This window comes from Theropithecus gelada, chromosome 1 (assembly GCF_003255815.1).
Source record: "Theropithecus gelada isolate Dixy chromosome 1, Tgel_1.0, whole genome shotgun sequence".
Lineage (NCBI taxonomy): Eukaryota > Metazoa > Chordata > Mammalia > Primates > Cercopithecidae > Theropithecus > Theropithecus gelada.
Window position 1 is genome coordinate 52,768,728 of NC_037668.1, and position 16,996 is coordinate 52,785,723.

General features: G+C 46.3%; 1 protein-coding gene and 1 long non-coding RNA gene across 12 annotated transcripts in view; one reads left to right on the forward strand and one right to left on the reverse strand.

The window, feature by feature from the left end:
• LOC112624972 (RH-like protein) overlaps positions 1-16,996 on the reverse strand; it is a 58,289-nt gene that overhangs the window by 11,409 nt on the left and 29,884 nt on the right. For 3 of the 11 annotated variants that reach the window (XM_025386190.1, XM_025386171.1, XM_025386156.1), the window contains 2 exons: positions 16,498-16,635; positions 13,228-13,361 (listed from right to left, as the gene is read on the reverse strand). In XM_025386190.1, the coding sequence (XP_025241975.1) occupies positions 13,228-13,361; positions 16,498-16,635 (272 nt within the window). Of the gene's footprint in view, positions 1-3,061; positions 3,142-12,143; positions 12,314-13,227; positions 13,362-16,497; positions 16,636-16,996 lie in introns of all 11 variants that reach the window. The other 8 variants (XM_025386136.1, XM_025386150.1, XM_025386181.1 and 5 more) reach the window with 6 other exon arrangements.
• Positions 1,857-15,999, forward strand: LOC112625075. Its single transcript, XR_003119514.1, has 2 exons — positions 1,857-2,077; positions 15,109-15,999. It is a non-coding gene; the product is annotated as an uncharacterized LOC112625075 (long non-coding RNA).

A 16,996-nucleotide genomic window follows, 5' to 3' on the forward strand; every position in this document is an offset into this window, starting at 1 on the left:
GCTGAGAAATCCAATAACTATGCTTGATAGGATTGTTTCTTAAATAAGTACAGACAGGCTCCAAATAGAGAGGTCAATTAACAAGTTAAGTGCTTAGCTTCTGGGAATCCATTTGGTGCAATTTTGGCTGCTTGAGGGAATTTTTCCCCCTTCCATTGTCCAAGTTGTTTTGTTTCCTTTTCTGAGATAGGGTCTCACTCTGTTGTCTAGGCTGGTATGCAATGGCACGATCTCAGCTCACTGCAACTTCTGCCTCCAGGCTCAACTGATCCTCCCATCTCAGCCTCCGGAGTAGCTGGGACTACAGGTGTACCACCACATCTGGCTAATTTTTGTATCTTTTGTAGAGATGGGGTCTCACTATGTTGCCCTGGCTGGTCTTGAACTCCTGGCCTCAAGCTATTCTCCTGCTTCAGCTTCCCAAAGTGCTGGGATTACAAGTATGAGCCACCCAAGTTGTTTTTAATCACCAGTTCGCTAATGTCAAAAACAACATATAAAGAGGAAAGCCTGTTGGTCTTAACTCTTAAAGGAACAATATGATTGTCTTTTCCTCTGTTCATCTTTTTTGACTCCAGTGAAGCATAAGACCCCTAGGGCCAGGTGCGGTGGCTCATGCCTGTAATCCCAGCACTTTAGGAGGCTGAGGCAGGCAGATCACGAGGTCAGAAGATCGAGACCATCCTGGCTAACACGGTGAAACCCCGTCTCTACTAAAAATACAAAAAATTAGCCGGGCGTGGTGGCGGGCGCCTGTAGTCCCAGCTACTCGGGAGGCTGAGGCAGGAGAATGGCATGAACCTGGGAGGCAGAGCTTGCAGTGAGCTGAGATCGCGCCACTGCACTCCAGCCCGGGCAACAGAGTGGAGACTCCGTCTCAAAAAAAGACTCCGTCTCACAAAAAGACCCCCAGGTACCTTACAAGACAGAGTACAAGTCAGCACCACTTTGAACATACCAGTGATAACAGTGAACAGTGTGATTCCTGGGATAGAGTTGCCAAATAAAATGCAGGATACCCAATTCATTTCGAATTTAAAAACAGACACCTTGCAGTTTTGCTAAATCCGGCAGCCTTTCCCAGGGTTGGATTGCCAGCTGCCACGAACTGAACGTTAACTTACGGAATTAACTCTGCTCCGCCTCTGCTTCTTCACACAGACTCTGCCGAAAGCTAAGGCCCAACATTGGTATATTAAAGGAATTCTAGCCAATCTCATGCTCAAAAATTACCCAGGTAACTCCAAAAAGTACCTCCATATAGTTTGTTAAAGCTGGAAGGAAGCCAGCTTAGTTATAATCCTTTCATTTTACAGAGAAGCTAACCAAGGCTCAGAAGGAGTGAAGTGACATGCCCGACGTCACACAACTCATAGTGTCTTATGTCATTTGTCTCTTATTTGGCATCCACCTCCTGCTTAGGGACACGTATATGGGTGTCTAACCAATAAAAGATGTTTGCTTATAGAATAAAGGTGAACAGTTCTGGATGGAATGTATATTTTCTTTCTTTTTTTCTTTTTTTGAGACAGTCTCACTCTCGCCTAGGCTGGACGGCAGTGGTGCAACCTCAGCTCATTGTAACCTCCACCTCTCGGGGTCAAGCCATTCCCCTACTTCAGCCTCCCAAGTAGCTGGGACTACAGGCACATGCCACCACGCCTGGCTAATTTTTGTATTTCTAGTAGAGACAGGGTTTTGCCATGTTGGTCAGGCTGGTCTCAAACTCCTGACCTCAGGTGATCTGCCCGCCTCAGCCTCCCAAAGTGCTGGGATTACAGGCGTGAGCCACTGCTCCTGGCCTGAATGTGTTTTTTCTTTTTTTCTTTTTTCCTTTTTTTTTTTTTTTTTTTCCCAGACAGAGTCTCGGCTCACTGCAATCTCTGCCTCCCGGGTTCAAGCAATTCTCCTGCCTCAGCCTCCCAAGCAGCTGGGATTATAGGCGCCCGCCACCACGCCTGGCTAATTTTTGTATTTTTAGTAGAGACGGGGTTTCACCATGTTGGCCAGGCTGGTCTCGAACTCCTGACCTCAGGTGATCTTCCCAGTTTGGTCTCCCAAAGTGCTGGGATTACAGGTGTGAGCCACTGCACATAGCCACATATTTTCACCTGGCCTATAAGTAAAACTGACTAATTAGCAACTCCCCAAGATTTTTTGCTGTTCTATTGTATTGCAAGAGCAGAAACATACTTTACTCCTTTGTTGAAAGATCTCCAGTGGCTTCCCATCTTTTATAAGGGCCTGCTCCTCGCTACCATTCTGCCCTCAACCCCTGCCACTCCTTCTCACTCCATTCACACCAACCACACTGGTCTCCTTACTGTTCCCTCAACACACAAAGCATGCCCCTGCCTCAGGGCCTTTGCACTTGCCATCCTATTTTCATGGAAGGTTCTTCCCCTAACTAAATGCATGGCATATCTCCCTCCTCTTCACTGGGGCCTCTGCTTAAAAGCCAACTACTCAGATAAGCCCTCCCTGACCACCCCTCTAAAAGAACACCCCATCCCACACTGACTCTATGTCTCTCTAGTTTGCTCTGTCTTCACAGCCACTTATTACCATCTGACATAGTAGACACTTATTTGTCTATTTATTGTTAATACTTTCCCCCACTAGAAGGTCAGTTCTATGAAGTCAGAGAATTTGTTTTGCTCACAGCGGTGTCCCCAGTGCCTGGCTCATAGTGGATATTGAATAAATATCTGTTGAATAAAATAGTATTATGGGTGTCCTCAGAAATAAAAGGTAGGCTTTTGTGTGTAAGGATTTTCTCAGGCTTCTGTGCAAAACTGAGTGTGATCATCAGCCCTGGGTTCAAAAGTCTGCAATGTTGCCACTCACCCTACTTATAACCTCAGGGATGTCCCTTCCCTTCCCTGGCCTCACAGTCCACATCAGCAGCAGGTGACCTCTAAGGACCTTTCCAATTATGAAATTATGTGATCCTCAGGGAAGGAGATGGGCCACAAATACATCCAGCCACATGGCAGGGTGTGCTCTGGATGTAGGTGCTATGTCCTGGGCAATGGTGGAAGAAAGGTGGCCTCACACTGACCTGTCAGGAGACCAGATGTGATACTCATCGCCATGGCCAAGCTGAGTGTCCCAGTGCTGAGAAGGACCTGGAAGCCGATCCTAGAAATGACAAAGCAGAGGTGGTCACTTGGGCATCAGGCAGCAGAGGTCATCAGGGACAAAAAGGACTGTTGGTGTCAGTAGTGCCATTGCCAGGAAGGGCCATGAGGAAAACAAGGGTCCTCTTCCTAGCTGGTACATTCCCCTGTCATTTTCCCCAAAAGCCATGCAGACCTGTGGGAGGGAGGGAGGGGAAGGAGATTCCAAGATCGTCTGTGGCTTATTTTAGTTCTCAGCACCTTGTGGATAATGAACCAGACCAGGAGTCAGAAAACCCAAGCTCAAGTGCCAGCTCTGTCACTTACTAGCTGCAAGACCCTGGGCAAGTCCCTTAACCTCTCAGAGCCTCCAGTTTTCTCTCTCTCTCTCTTTTTTTTTTTTTTTTTTTTTTGGTGGTTGTTGTTGTTTTGTGAAACGGAATCTCACTCTGTCGTCCAGAATGGAGTGCAGTGGCACGATCTCGGCTCACTGCAACCTCTGCCCCTCAGGTTCAAGCGATTCTTGTGCCTCAAGTAGCTGGGACTATAGGCACATGCCACCATACCTGGCTAATTTTTGTATTATTAATAGAGATGGGATTTCACCATGTTGACCAGGCTGGTCTCGAACTCCTGACCTCAAGTGATCTGCCCACCTCAGCCTCCCAAAGTGCTGGGATTACAGGCATGAGCCACCACGTCTGGCCAGCCCCCAGTTTTCTCATCAGGCAATTAAAGATGAAGGTTCTATTTCTCTTGGGGCAAGGTGGGTGGGGTAGAGCTTGGCTTTCAGACCCATCTCCCTGCCCATCCTTACCCCTTGAACATACTTCCAGGACCTCTCCCCTTCAAGGCAACCCCAGGGGTTCAATTCAAAGATTAAGATATTACGGGGGCCCTTGGATGCTAAATGTGATTGTGCCAGGGTTCAGCCTGCACCTGGGAACTGCCTTCACTGCAGCCCCACGGATAGTTGTACACAACAAGCCAGTTTTTTAAGCCTTTCCTATTTCTTGTCTCAACAGGTGGGCAGCTCATCTTCTCATTTTTAAGACAAAGCAAAGCCCCAAGCCTGCAGCCTCGTGGGGTGGGCCCCCCTTGTATGTCATTTGGTTATCTTACCTGTCTTTACTGATTGTTCCTTATAAAGTGGGGGAAATAATGGCAATTCCTACTTCATGAGATCATGGGGGAGTGGAGAGAATTGAAAAGAACTACCCTGGGACTAGAAAAATAAATTAAAAAGATAGAAAGAGTTGCCACCCTGCTGCTCAAGTAGTGAGTGCAGATATCAACAACTACCTGCCCAACCATTCAGGCAGCCATCCCCCCATCCGCATGGCAAGCTCCAGGCCCTCATCTTTGCCATCTTTGTATATCTTCAATAGTTTGCTTCCTCTCCAGCACCAAACACAGTTCAGGTTATCAAAACCTCAGGGAAATGTTTATTGAATGACTGAAAAATGGAGTCAATTACTCAATTCATTGATCTAATATTAAGTGATTTTTTTTTTTTTTTTTTTTTTTTTTTTTGAGACGGAGTCTCGCTCTGTAGCCCAGGCTGGAGTGCAGTGGCCGGATCTCAGCTCACTGCAAGCTCCGCCTCCCGGGTTCACGCCATTCTCCGGCCTCAGCCTCCCGAGTAGCTGGGACTACAGGCGCCCGCCACCTTGCCCGGCTAGTTTTTTGTATTTCTTAGTAGAGACGGGGTTTCACTGTGTTAGCCAGGATGGTCTCGATCTCCTGACCTCGTGATCCGCCCGTCTCGGCCTCCCAAAGTGCTGGGATTACAGGCTTGAGCCACCGCGCCCGGCCTTAAGTGATTTTTAGAAAAAATTCAGGGGGACATCTGCATGACCTTGCAAAATTTCTTTTTTTCTTTTTTTTTTTGAGTTGTGAGTCTTGCTCTGTCACCAGGCTGGAGTGCAGTGGCGTGATCTCAGCTCACTGCAACCTCTGCCTTCCAGGTTCAAGCTATTCTCCTGCCTCAGCCTCCCAAGTAGCTGAGACTACAGGCATGAGTCAGCCACCATGCCTGGCTAATTTTTTGTATATTTAGTAGGGATGGGGTTTCACCATGTTGGCCAGGATGATCTTGATCTCTTGACCTCGTGATCTGCCCGCCTCAGTCTCCCAAAGTGCTGGAATTACAGGCATGAGCCACCACGCCAGCTGCAAAAATTCTTAAACAGGACATAAAAGAACTAAACATAAAGGGAACAATGATAAATTGGACTATATTAAAATTAAGAGTCTCTCTTGTTCAAAAGACACCATTAAGAAAGTAAAAGGTGGGCTGGGCACGGTGGCTCACACCTGTAATCCTGGGACTCTGGGAGGCCAAGGTGGGCCAAAGTTGAGGCCAGGAGTTCAAGATCAGCCTGGCCAACATGGCAAAACCCTGTCTCTACCAAAAATTATTTCGTCTATACAAAAGTTAGCTGGGCATGGTGGCATGTGCCTGTAATCTAAGCTACTCAGGAGGCTGAAGCATGAGAATTGCTTGAACCTGGGAGGAAGAGGTTGCAGTGAGCTAGCGCCATTGCATCCCAGCCTGGGTGACAGAGGGAGACTCCTTTTCAAAAAGAAAGAAAGAAGGAAAAAGGTAACCCACAAAGTGGGATTCATATTCAGGATACGTAAGAAATTCCTACAAATCAATAAGAAAAAGACCAAACACCACCATAGAAAATGGGCAAACTAACTTGAATAGACATTTCACAAGAAAAGATATTCAACTGTCCAAAATCAGATGAAAAGTGCTCCATTTAGTTAGTTATTAGAGATAGCAAAATTTAAGCAACAGGTTTGATTCCTAAATGACTAATCATAAAGCAGGAAAACACCAAGTGTTGGCAAAATGCGGAGTAAAAGGAGCTTCTGGGGATTAGATTGGCACAAACTACTAGAGAAAATTGTTTAGCAGTAGCCACTAAAGCTGACTGTGTGAATACTGTATAATTCAACAATTTCACTTCTAGGCATATAATCAATGGAAGTGCATTCGTGTGTTCCAAAAATAAAAGTGCTAGAATGTTCATAGGAGCAATACTAGAATATTCCTAATAGCTCCAAACTGGAAACTACCCAATCTTCCTCAATAATGGATAAATAAATTCTGCTGTATTCACACAATGGCACACTTGTTCCAACTATCTTTTCTCAGATTCTCTATTTGTCTACTTGGCATTCATTTATCACGGGGCCACACTAATGGCCAAAGTTGTTTATCTCATTTTCTTGCAAGTCAGCTTTCTCAGGCATGGGAAATTCATAAACCCCTCAGCTACAAACTCCAACATAAGTGTTTTCACTTCCTGGCCATTAGTGGATGCCCTCACCCAGTTACTCTCCCACCACTCTTTTTCATAAAGGCGTAGTCCCAGTTCCCCCTCTCCTTCTGCTGCCTGGTCCCTGGGTGATACAGTTTTGTGTAGCCCTGCATGATGTGTTCTGCCTCTTATTTACAGGGGAACTGTGAACAACCAAACTTTCCTTCCAATAATACTAGAAGAAAATGTCACTCAGTCACCTTTATAAATTAAGACCCAAGCATAACACAACACTATATCCCAGTGGAAAAAGGGTACAGCAATGCTTAACAACCTGGATGAATCTCACAACTACAATGTTGAGTAAAAAAGCATACAAAAGCACAGACTTACTGTATGATTCCATGTATATTATCTCAGTTCATTTTCGGTTGCTATAACAGAATACCACAGAATGGGTAATTTATAAAATAAGTATATATAGCTCATGGTTCTGGAGGCTGGGAAGTCCAAGAGCATGCTGCTGGCATCTGTTGAGGACCTTCTTCTTGTGCCATAACATGGCAGAGGGTATCACATGGCAAGAGGGCAAGAGCATGTCAGTTCAGGTCTCTCTTCCTCTTGTAAGCCACCAGTCTCATCATAGGGGCCCCACCCTGGTAACTTTATCTAATCCTAGTTACCTCCCAAAGACCTCACCTCCAATTTCATCAACACATGAATTTAGAAATTAAGTTTCCAACACATGAAATTTGAGGGATGCATTCAAACCAGAGCATTCTGCCCCAGCCCCCAAAATGCATGTCCTTCTCACATGCAAAATTCACCTCAATAGCCCCAAAGTTTTTTTTTAGAGATGGGATTTTACTCTATCATCCAGGTTGGAATGCAGTGGCATGATCATAGCTCACTGCAGCCTCAAACTCCTGGGCTCAAGTAATTCTCCTGTCTCAGCCTCCTGAGTAGCTAGGACCACAGATGTGTGCCACCATATCCAGCTACGTTTATTTAATTTTATTTGTAGAGACAGAATCTCACTCTGTTGCCCTGGCTGGAATGCAGTGGCATGACCATAGCTCACCGCAGCCTCAAACTCCTGGGCTCAAGTGATCCTCTCACCTCAGCTTCCTAAGTAGCTAGAACTACAGGCACATGCCACAATGCCTGGCTAATTTTTTTATTTTTATTTTTTTGCAGAGACAGGTCTCACTATGTTGCCCAGGCTGGTCTTGAACTCCTGGGCTCAAGCAATCCTCCCACCTCGGCCTCCCAAATCACTGGGATTACAGGCATGAAACACCACATTTAGACAACCCCCAAAGTCTTAACTTGTTCCAGCACCAACTCAAAAGTCCAAAGTCCATGGTCTCATCTAAATCAGATGTGGGTGAGACTTAAGGTACAATTCATTATGGGAGATTCCCTCTGGCTGTGAGCCTGTAAAATCAAAACAAGTTATCTACTTCCAAAATACAACAGTGGAACAGGCATAGGACAGACATTCCCATTCTAAAAGGAGAAAGAGGCAAGGAAAAAAGGGTAACTGGTTCCAAGAAAGTACAAAACCCAACATAGAAAACAACATTAAACCTTAAACCTTCAGAATGATCTTTTACTCTATGTGCCACCTCCTGGGCACACTATGAAATTTGGACCCCCGAAGCTTTGGGGAGCCCTGCCCCTGTGGTTTTGCTGGGCTCTGCCCATGCTGCAGTTCTCACAGGTTGGAGTCTCATGCCTGCAGTTCTCCCAAGCTGGCATTGCACTATGATAGCTCTCCTGTTCTGGGGAATTGGCAGTGGCCCCACCCTTGTAGCTCCACTAGACACTGCTCTGCTAGGGGGCTCTCTGTGGTGACTGTATAGCATCCTTTGAAATACAGGTGGAAGAAGGCAATGCCCCCTCAGCTTTTGCATTCTGCACACCTTCAAAATTAGTGCCATGTGGATGCTGCCAAGCTTTATGACTTTTACCTTCCACATCACACCTGGGGCCACTTGAGCCACAGCTGGGATGGCTGAGGAATGCTGCACCAGAATGTGGGGAGCAGAGACCAAGGCAGCCTGGGCAGCAGCTAGTCATTCCAAACCGTTCTGCCCTCTTAAAACTCTGGGCCAGTAACAGGAGGGGCAGCCTTGAAGATCTCTGAAATGCCTTTGGAGTTTTTCTCCCTTGTCCTGATGAACGGCCTCTGGCTTTGTTCTATGTGTACTAATTTTCTTATGAATCGGTAGCTTGGTCACATCCTCACTTTGTTTTCTCAGCTGAAAATGTTCTTTCATTCTCTACAACATGGCTGACCTACACAATTTTCTGCCTTCCATAAATCACTCTGGCACAGATGAAGTTCAGCTAAGATCTTTGCTTCTTTATAAAAAGGATGACCTTTGCTCCAGTTTCCAACACGTGGTTCTTCAGTTCCATCTGAGACCTCATCAGAATGGCCTTTACCAGTCACATTTCTATCAGCATTCTGATCTCAGTGACTTAAGTAACCAGTAAGAAGTTCCAGACTTTCCCTAGTTCTGGGGTCTTCTTTTAAGCCCTCACCAGAACTGCAGAACTGTCTTTAATGCTCCATTCTTTCTTTCTTTTTTTTTTTTGAGATGGAGTTTCACTCTTGTTGCCCAAGCTGGAGTGCAATAGCACGATCTCAGCTCACTGCAACCTCTGCCTCCCGGGTTCAAATGATTCTCCTGCTTCAGCCTCCTGAATAGCTGGGATTACAGGTGTGCACCACCACACTCAGCTAATTTTTTGTATTTTTAGTAGAAACGGGGTTTCACCATGTTAGCCAGGCTGGTCTCGAACTCCTGACCTCAGGTGATCCTCCTGCTTCAGCCTCCCAAAGCGCTGGGATTACAAGCTTGAGCCACCATGCCTGGCCTAAGCTCCATTCTTCACAATACAGGCTTTTTCTAGCCTGCTCAAAACTCTTCCAACCTATTCCCATCACCCAGTTCCAAAGCCACTTCTACATTTTTGGGAATCTGTTACAGCAAAAACTCTACTTCTTGCATTAACTTTCTTTCTTCGTCCATTTTCTGTTGCTATGACAAAATATCAAACTGGGCAATTATAAAGAAAATAAATTTATTTAGCTCACAGTTCTGGAGGCCGGGAAGTCCAAAAGCATGGTGTCACCATCTGGTGAGGGCCTTCTTGCTGTATCGTAACATGGAGAAGTCATCACACGGTGAGAGGGCAAGAGCATGCCAGCTCAGATTTCTCTTTCTCTTCTTATTAGTCACCAGTCCCATCATACCTCACCCCATGAGCTTGTCTAATCCTAATTACCTCCCAAAGGCCATTCCTCCAAATACCATCAACATATGAATTGAAGGATTAAGTTTCCAGCACATGAAATTTGGGGGACACATTCAAACCATCACATATATAATGTACAAAAACAGACAAAAACTGACTGATGCTGTTAGAAGTCAGGTTAGTGGTTATCCTAGAATGAGGCATGAAGAGGTTCTGGGTGTTGGTTATGTAGGGATATCAGAAGATTCATCAAATGGTACTTGTATGATATCTGTACTTTTCTGGATATAGCTTATACTATATAAGTTGGGGTTGTTTTTTGTTGTTTTTTAAGTAATAAGTGGCAGAATAAAGGATAAACCCAAATCTGCTGACTGCCACCCCACAACTCATTCTATATGATGCTGTCTGGAAAAAGAAATGAATGAAGCAGAAATCCATCACCATGATAACAGTCTCCCCGCACGGGGTCTTTCCTGGCCAGACCTCACTCAACACACGTCCTCATAGCAGCCCTGTGAGTGAGCTATTAGTGTCCCTATTTCACAGACGGCAAGTTCAGGTTAGGGAAGTGAACCAAGAATTCCAATGTTTTGTGGCTTGGAATGGGTGGCTCTTGGGATTCAAACTAGGCAGGCCTGTCTACAAAGCTTGGCCAGATGCTTCCCAGATTTCAGCATTTGAGGACAACATTCATGAATTTAGCCATATTGGCATTCCAGAGATGCTATTTAAATTTTTTTTCTCCAAATAGACTTATTTTTACATTTAAATAAATGAATTTAAAAGAAAACTGTGTTACTAGCTTAAAATGGAAGGGAAATGGGAGGTAGCTGTAAAAAGAGATATAATGAAAACAAAATGTTGCTAAAATCTCTCCCAGATATGGCAGCCTGAGGTTTTCTCTGCTATTCAAAAGAGTGGTTAACAAGAGCTAGAAGGGTACAGAGATTCTCAGCCTAAGTGGGGACTTTCTTTTCTCCCTGATGTAATCAGAGGATTGAGAATTGAAAAAGAATATCTGCACCGCATGATTCAATGCCATTTCAGTGTGCCTTCCCATCACTTAAAAATCCCACAGTTTGTGAGAAATGCTCCATCCTGGCTCTGATCACAGCATCTGACTCAATCACATATGCTCATCTGAATAGGAAATTGGGAAATATTGTTTGTGGAATTAATACAAAGTTAACTGACTTGCCCAATGCCACCAAGTAGCTAAGCCACAGTTCCTATTAAGTGTTCTGACTTTGCCCTTAATCCTCTCTCCATCTTTCCATTACATAGAGATGTCCTCATACTGATGCAGCATCACTCATCATAGAGAAAGGGGCTATGTTCTGTTGCTAAATCTGTACAGCAACCCTGTGACACAGGTCTTATTTTCTCATTTTACAGATAGAAAACTGAGATTTAGAGAATTTGAGTACCATGACCAAGGCTGCAAGGCTGGCTTCACGCCTGGTGAAGCCCACACCTTTTACTCTCAGCAGACCAAAGGCCTCTGGATGAGAGATCATCAGTCACTATGCCCTTCCCTTTGCCTGGGTCCTGCAAAGGCAAGAGGATAACTGCTTCTTGGTCCTCAACTCACTCACCCTGATGAGAGTTGACTTGCAGAGATGTGCTGGAGCCAGTTCCCATAGGCTCAGTGGGCTGATTGTTCTCATCTCTTCCCAAGTCCATGTGCAGTGATGTCTCCTTGACAGCTTGAACTCAGTCATGTGGGAAGCGTTTGTACCATAGAAATTGCAAGTGTTACCAATCAAGGCTTTATCTTCTTGGAGAGCCAGTTGTTAAGTTAATCCTTTACCAGCAAACCACTGATTGGTTTTTTCTTTTTTGGCTATAGGTAAGTGGTTCTAAAACTTGAGCTTGCAAGAGAATACCTGTGAGGCTTGTTAAAACATGAACTGCTAGGTCCCACCCCCAGATTTCTAACTGGGTAGGTCTGAGGTGGGGCCACAGGTAGGGCTTGCATTTCTAACAAGCTTCCAGGTGACGCAGGCGCTGTGGAGAACCAATGCTTCCAGAGAACCACAGAATCATAGAATTGGGGATCTAGACAGCCCACAAGCAGAATTTAGCCACACAGTGTTACTAACAATCTTGAATTTTCCGCCAGTACTTGGGAGAGCACATGCAAAACTCTAGATTTCAAGCTTCTCTTGAGAAGTCATTGGATCCGGCAACACTGAGCCTGGGTCCCTGCACTGTGATGGTGGGTGCGAGCTGAAGAGCTCCCTTCCTTCACGGGCTTTTTTTTCCTAACCTCCCCTGCCTGTTCTCTACAGGCATCCGAGTGGGACCTTGCTAGGTCAAGTCCTCATCTTACGGAGGGGAACTCTCAGGCCCAGAGGGAGGAAAGCTTCTGCTTAGAATTGCAGTTATTAAGACAGTGGCAGACACATCACTGGAACCCATGACAGAGGCGCCTTGCTTCACACAGGTCATCCCCTCCTCACCCCAAGCAAGGATGTCTCACCCACTGTTATGTGATCCCTATAACTTGGGGCTACGGTTGTCTCTGTATAAGGCATCCAAGAACCAGAAGGAACCCCAGCACCTCCATGATTTCTCTGAGACACCTCCAAACACATCAGCTCCTCATCACCTGCTTCAGCCATTTTTACAGCCAGGTTCCAACCCAGTGATCTTGGGCAGATAACTTCTCCTAAATATCATTTCTTAGAGTCTGAGAATACCTCAGTAGGCAGTTGTGAGAATTCAAGGAGATAACGCATATAATGGTTTTTAGCCTAATGCTCAACACTTATAAAGCAGTCAACAACAGTAGTAAATGTTATCAGTGAATATGATTATCATCAGGCTATCAGTTCATCTTTAAAAATCCATCCCTATATTGCACCCAATTCACTTTTTCATTTTATATAAGCCATGTCCAGAAAATATTCACACAACATCCAGGAGGTAATGGCCAGGGCTCTGGTGTGTCAAACTGATCATTGCTGTCCACTGTCTAGGGGCCACAGGACCTCCCTCTGGTCTGGAGGCCCACATTCCCACCTCACAGTGAGACCTCAGCCAAGGTCCACCCCTCTCTGGGCCTCAGGGACGGGCTGTGCTTAGCATGTTCCTGCATTCACTTGTTAAATCCAGTAGCATCCCAACAGCCCTATGAGCGGAGACAGTATCATTATCTCCATTTACAATGGGGTGACTGAGGCCGAGAAAGGTTAAGCCGCACGCCCAGCTAGTACACAGTGGGAGCAGGTCCACAGCAAAGCTCTGCATCATGACCTGAACCACAGTCTTAATTGGCTTGGGCCTATTTGACCTGCTCTGTCTTTGTGGGGTCTCAGATTTCGCGCCTTTGTCCTACACCTAGGCTGCCCTATTTGGAAAGAAGAGGTGGCCTGGAGAGGTGATAAATCCATCCAAGGTAGGGGCTGGGCAGAATTTCTGAATAAATCAGCCAACAAACATTTACTGAAGCCAACTGAGCACCTGGCCCTGAATGCACACGCCCCAGCTAAGGACTCTGCGCACGTTTCTTCCTGAGTTGGAGGGGAGTGCTATGGGGATGGCGGGTAAGCCCAGTGACCCACATGTTACTGCTGGCCCAGACGACACGAAGCGCCATCAGCACAATGCAGGTGATCTCTCCAAGCAGACCCGGCAAGCCGAAGGTGTAGTGCACGCTGTGGCTCTCGTGAATCCCCAGCACTCGGTTAAAACACACCTGTGGACAAGTGTTAATATAAGCAGATTGGCAGGTGAGACCCATATTCCCTACCCACCCCTTTCACATACCCTTGGCATCTGGGGCCACCAAAGGGGGATGGGCACTAAGGCTCACCTCAAAGAAGCCCTTCTCAGATTGAATGTGCACTCACATCATCGGGGAGTTTGTTGAAATGAACAGTGGGCTTTAGTGGATGTGGGGTGGGGTCTAAGAGCATTTCTAACAAGGTCCCAGGTGATGCCAATGCTGCTGGTCCACGGGCCACACTTTCAGTAGCAAGGGTCCAGTGTAGGCACTATGCACAGTCTCAGCTGATAGTTCCTTGTGATGGGGGCTGCCCTGTGCACTGTGGGATGTTAAGCAGCATCCCTGGTCTCTCCCTACTAGCTGCCAGTAGCAGCCCCCACCCCACTATGTCAACCAAGAATGCCTCCAGACATTGTCAGATGTCCCCTGGGGGGTGACCGAGACCCACTGGTCTAGCCCAAATTTAAGCACCATTCCAAAGACAACACAGCTGGTTAGAAACAAAGCATGAGGCCACACCTCCAGATCCCCATTCAGTAATCCTTCCTCCCCATCACTCAGCCTCCCACACAGCCGTGAGCCAGCAGATGTGGACACAAATGCAAATTATATCAGGCTGGTTCCTTCCTTAGAATCCCCATTAGTCTTCAGAATAAAAATCCAGGTCGGGCGTGGTGGCTCAAGCCTGTAATCCCACCACTTTGGGAGGCCGAAGTGGGCGGATCACCTGAAGTTGGGAGTTCAAGACCAGCATGTCCAACATGGCAAAACCCCATCTCTACTAAAACACAAAAAATTAGCTGGGCATGGTGGTGGACGCCTGTAGTCCCAGCTACTCGGGAGGCTGAGGCAGGAGAATGGCATGAACCCAGGAGGCGGAGCTTGCAGTGAGCCAAGATCGCACTACTGCACTTCAGCCTGGGCAACAGAGCGAGACACCATCTCAAAAAACAACAACAACAGCAAACACACACACACACACATACATGAAAATTAGCCAGGCATGGTGTTGGGCACCTGTAATCCCAGCTACTCAGGAGGCTGAGGTAGGAGAATCACCTGAAGCCAGGAGGTGGAGGCTTCAGTGAAGCAAAATTGTGCCATTTCTGCCTGGGTGACAGAACTAGACTCCATCTCAAAAAAAAAAAAAAAAAAGAATAAAAATCCAGACTCCTCAACTAGCCCAGGAAGTGTGCCTGAGCACCTCCCATCTTTCAGGGATCTGGGTCCACCATGCTCCTGGGTGGACCCTATGCCTTTAGAATGTCTGTTTCCTGGTTGGGCCACACACTCTTCTTACCAATAACCTTTAATACACATTGTTCCTTCTGCCTGGAATACATTCCCCATGTCTCTCCCTGGCTAATACTACTTATCTGTCAACACTTGGCTGTCAACTGTTTCCTCTGCTCCGGGAAGCATTTCCGGACCCACCCCGGGCTAGCTTAGATGTGCCCTGTAACTGTTCTCACACTGTATTGTGTTTATCCATTTCCCTCACTAAACTATAGCTTGAAAAGCAGGATGAATGTTAAAACGTATGTGTTGAATGAAGGAATGATGAATGAATGAATATATGGATGAATGAGTGAATCATCTTTGAATAGTCCTGCCAGGGATGAAGTCAAGGAAGCAGGCTCAGGGAATGTAATGGGCACTGAGCCTGATGATAACTTGCTATGTGTTCTTTTTTCTGCCTTTCCTCCTTTCATTTCAGGGTTTCAAAGCCAGAGGAGATAAAAGAAATTTGCTCCCCTTGCAAAGATGAAAATCAGATTTGCCCTGGTTTTGGTCAAATCAAACTATTGATCAGTTTTTCCTTATTTATTTTATTTTATTTTTTAATGGCCTCCAGTTCCATCCATGTTGCTGCAAATGACAGGATTTCATTCTCTTTATGGCTAAATAATATTCCAATGTGTATATAAAACACTTTTTTTTTTTTTTGAGACAGAGTCTTGCTCTGTCATCCAGGCTGGAGTGCAGTGGCACGATGTCGGCTCACTGCAACCTCTGCCTCCCAGGTTCAAGTGATTCTCGCATCTCAGCCTCCCAAGTAGCTAAGATGACAGGTGCCCGCCACCATGCCTGGCTAATTTTTGTACTTTTAGTAGAGATGGGTTTTGCCATGTTGACCAGGCTGGTCTTGAACTCCCGACCTCAGGCGATCTGCCCGTCTCGGCCTCCCAAAGTGCTGGGATTACAGGCGTGAGCCACTGCGCCCGGCCAGTTTTTCCTAATTTCAGGTTGAAATGGACTCCCTGAATAATCACTGTTCATCAAAATCCAGCCTTCAAATATATACTCCTTTTTCCACCATCAAGTCTTCAAACCCATGAAGATTTGTTGTCCCTAAATATTTAGGGACACACATTATAACCTTAGAGAAGCACATTATAACCAATTGGCTATAATGAATTATTCTGGAATGATCAGGATTTGCTGAGTATTGAAGAAAGATCCATCCACTTAGAAGAAGAATTAAACAATCAGAAGTGGACACGACCTGGACATCCGCCCAGCGCCCTCTTCCGGGTGCTGCTCCTCTCACATCATCTACATGGTTCCCCAGCAGCAGCCATGTATGCACGATGTGCCCACCCCCAGCTGAAGACAACATTATCCAAGTTAAACCAAAGAGCCCCTTCTCCAGAGAATTTGGGATTGGGGCCAAGAGATTCCACCAGGCTGCTTTCTTGAAGCAAAAACTACATCCCACCATGTGGGGTGGAAGAGGAGGAAGCAGGTCTATAGAGTAAGAATAAAGCAGATATTCAGGAAAAGCAAAGAAAGAAGTAAAACAGGGGCTTCTGGGCTCCCCACAACACTCCAGTCCCTGTCCTTGAGTTCTGTGACACCCCAGTAGCCTTATAACAAATTCTCCCCAATGCCCAAGCAAGCTCAAATGGGTTCTGTCACCTGCTCCCCAGCATCCTAACAAATGCACCACCAAGCCAGGGTGGATCCCTCACTAGGTGTTGAAGCCAACATGAGAATGCACCAACACCTGCCTAATGCAGCTGTGCACTGCATAGTGGCCCATCAGGTCCCAGCACCCTGCTGGCCTTCAGCCAAAGCAGAGGGGGTTAGTTGTCTAGTCTCTTACCGGCAGGCACTTGGCTCCCCCGATGGAGATCAGCCCAGCCACAAGACCCAGCACCATGGCAATCCAAGGAGAATGGATCTCGTGACATGAGGCACTCACAGCCACGCCTCCTGCCAATGCTGCATTGTGCATATAAGTCTGCAAAGAAATAGCTTGTGGGTAAAGAAAGCAAGGTAGAGAGAGAACACCATCTTGCTACAAGTGACCAGCACGCTGGGAACAAGGCAACCCTGTAACATCCTCCCTGCTTTGCTGATCCTGAAACCACCTCTCCCCTGTGTTAGAACTACATGTCCTTCATCAATGGACATGATGGGCCAGTGCACTACTGCCTCTTAGGCCCAGGGCACAGTTACCTTGATTGTGCAGCATTTAGGGAATGAGCTGGGAAGTCCAGGTGCTCAGCATCCTGGCACCCATTGCACTTATTAGTGATGTGTCCCTGGGCAGTGGGAAGAATGGGTTTTTGTTTTATTTTTTAGAGACAGGGTCTCGCTAT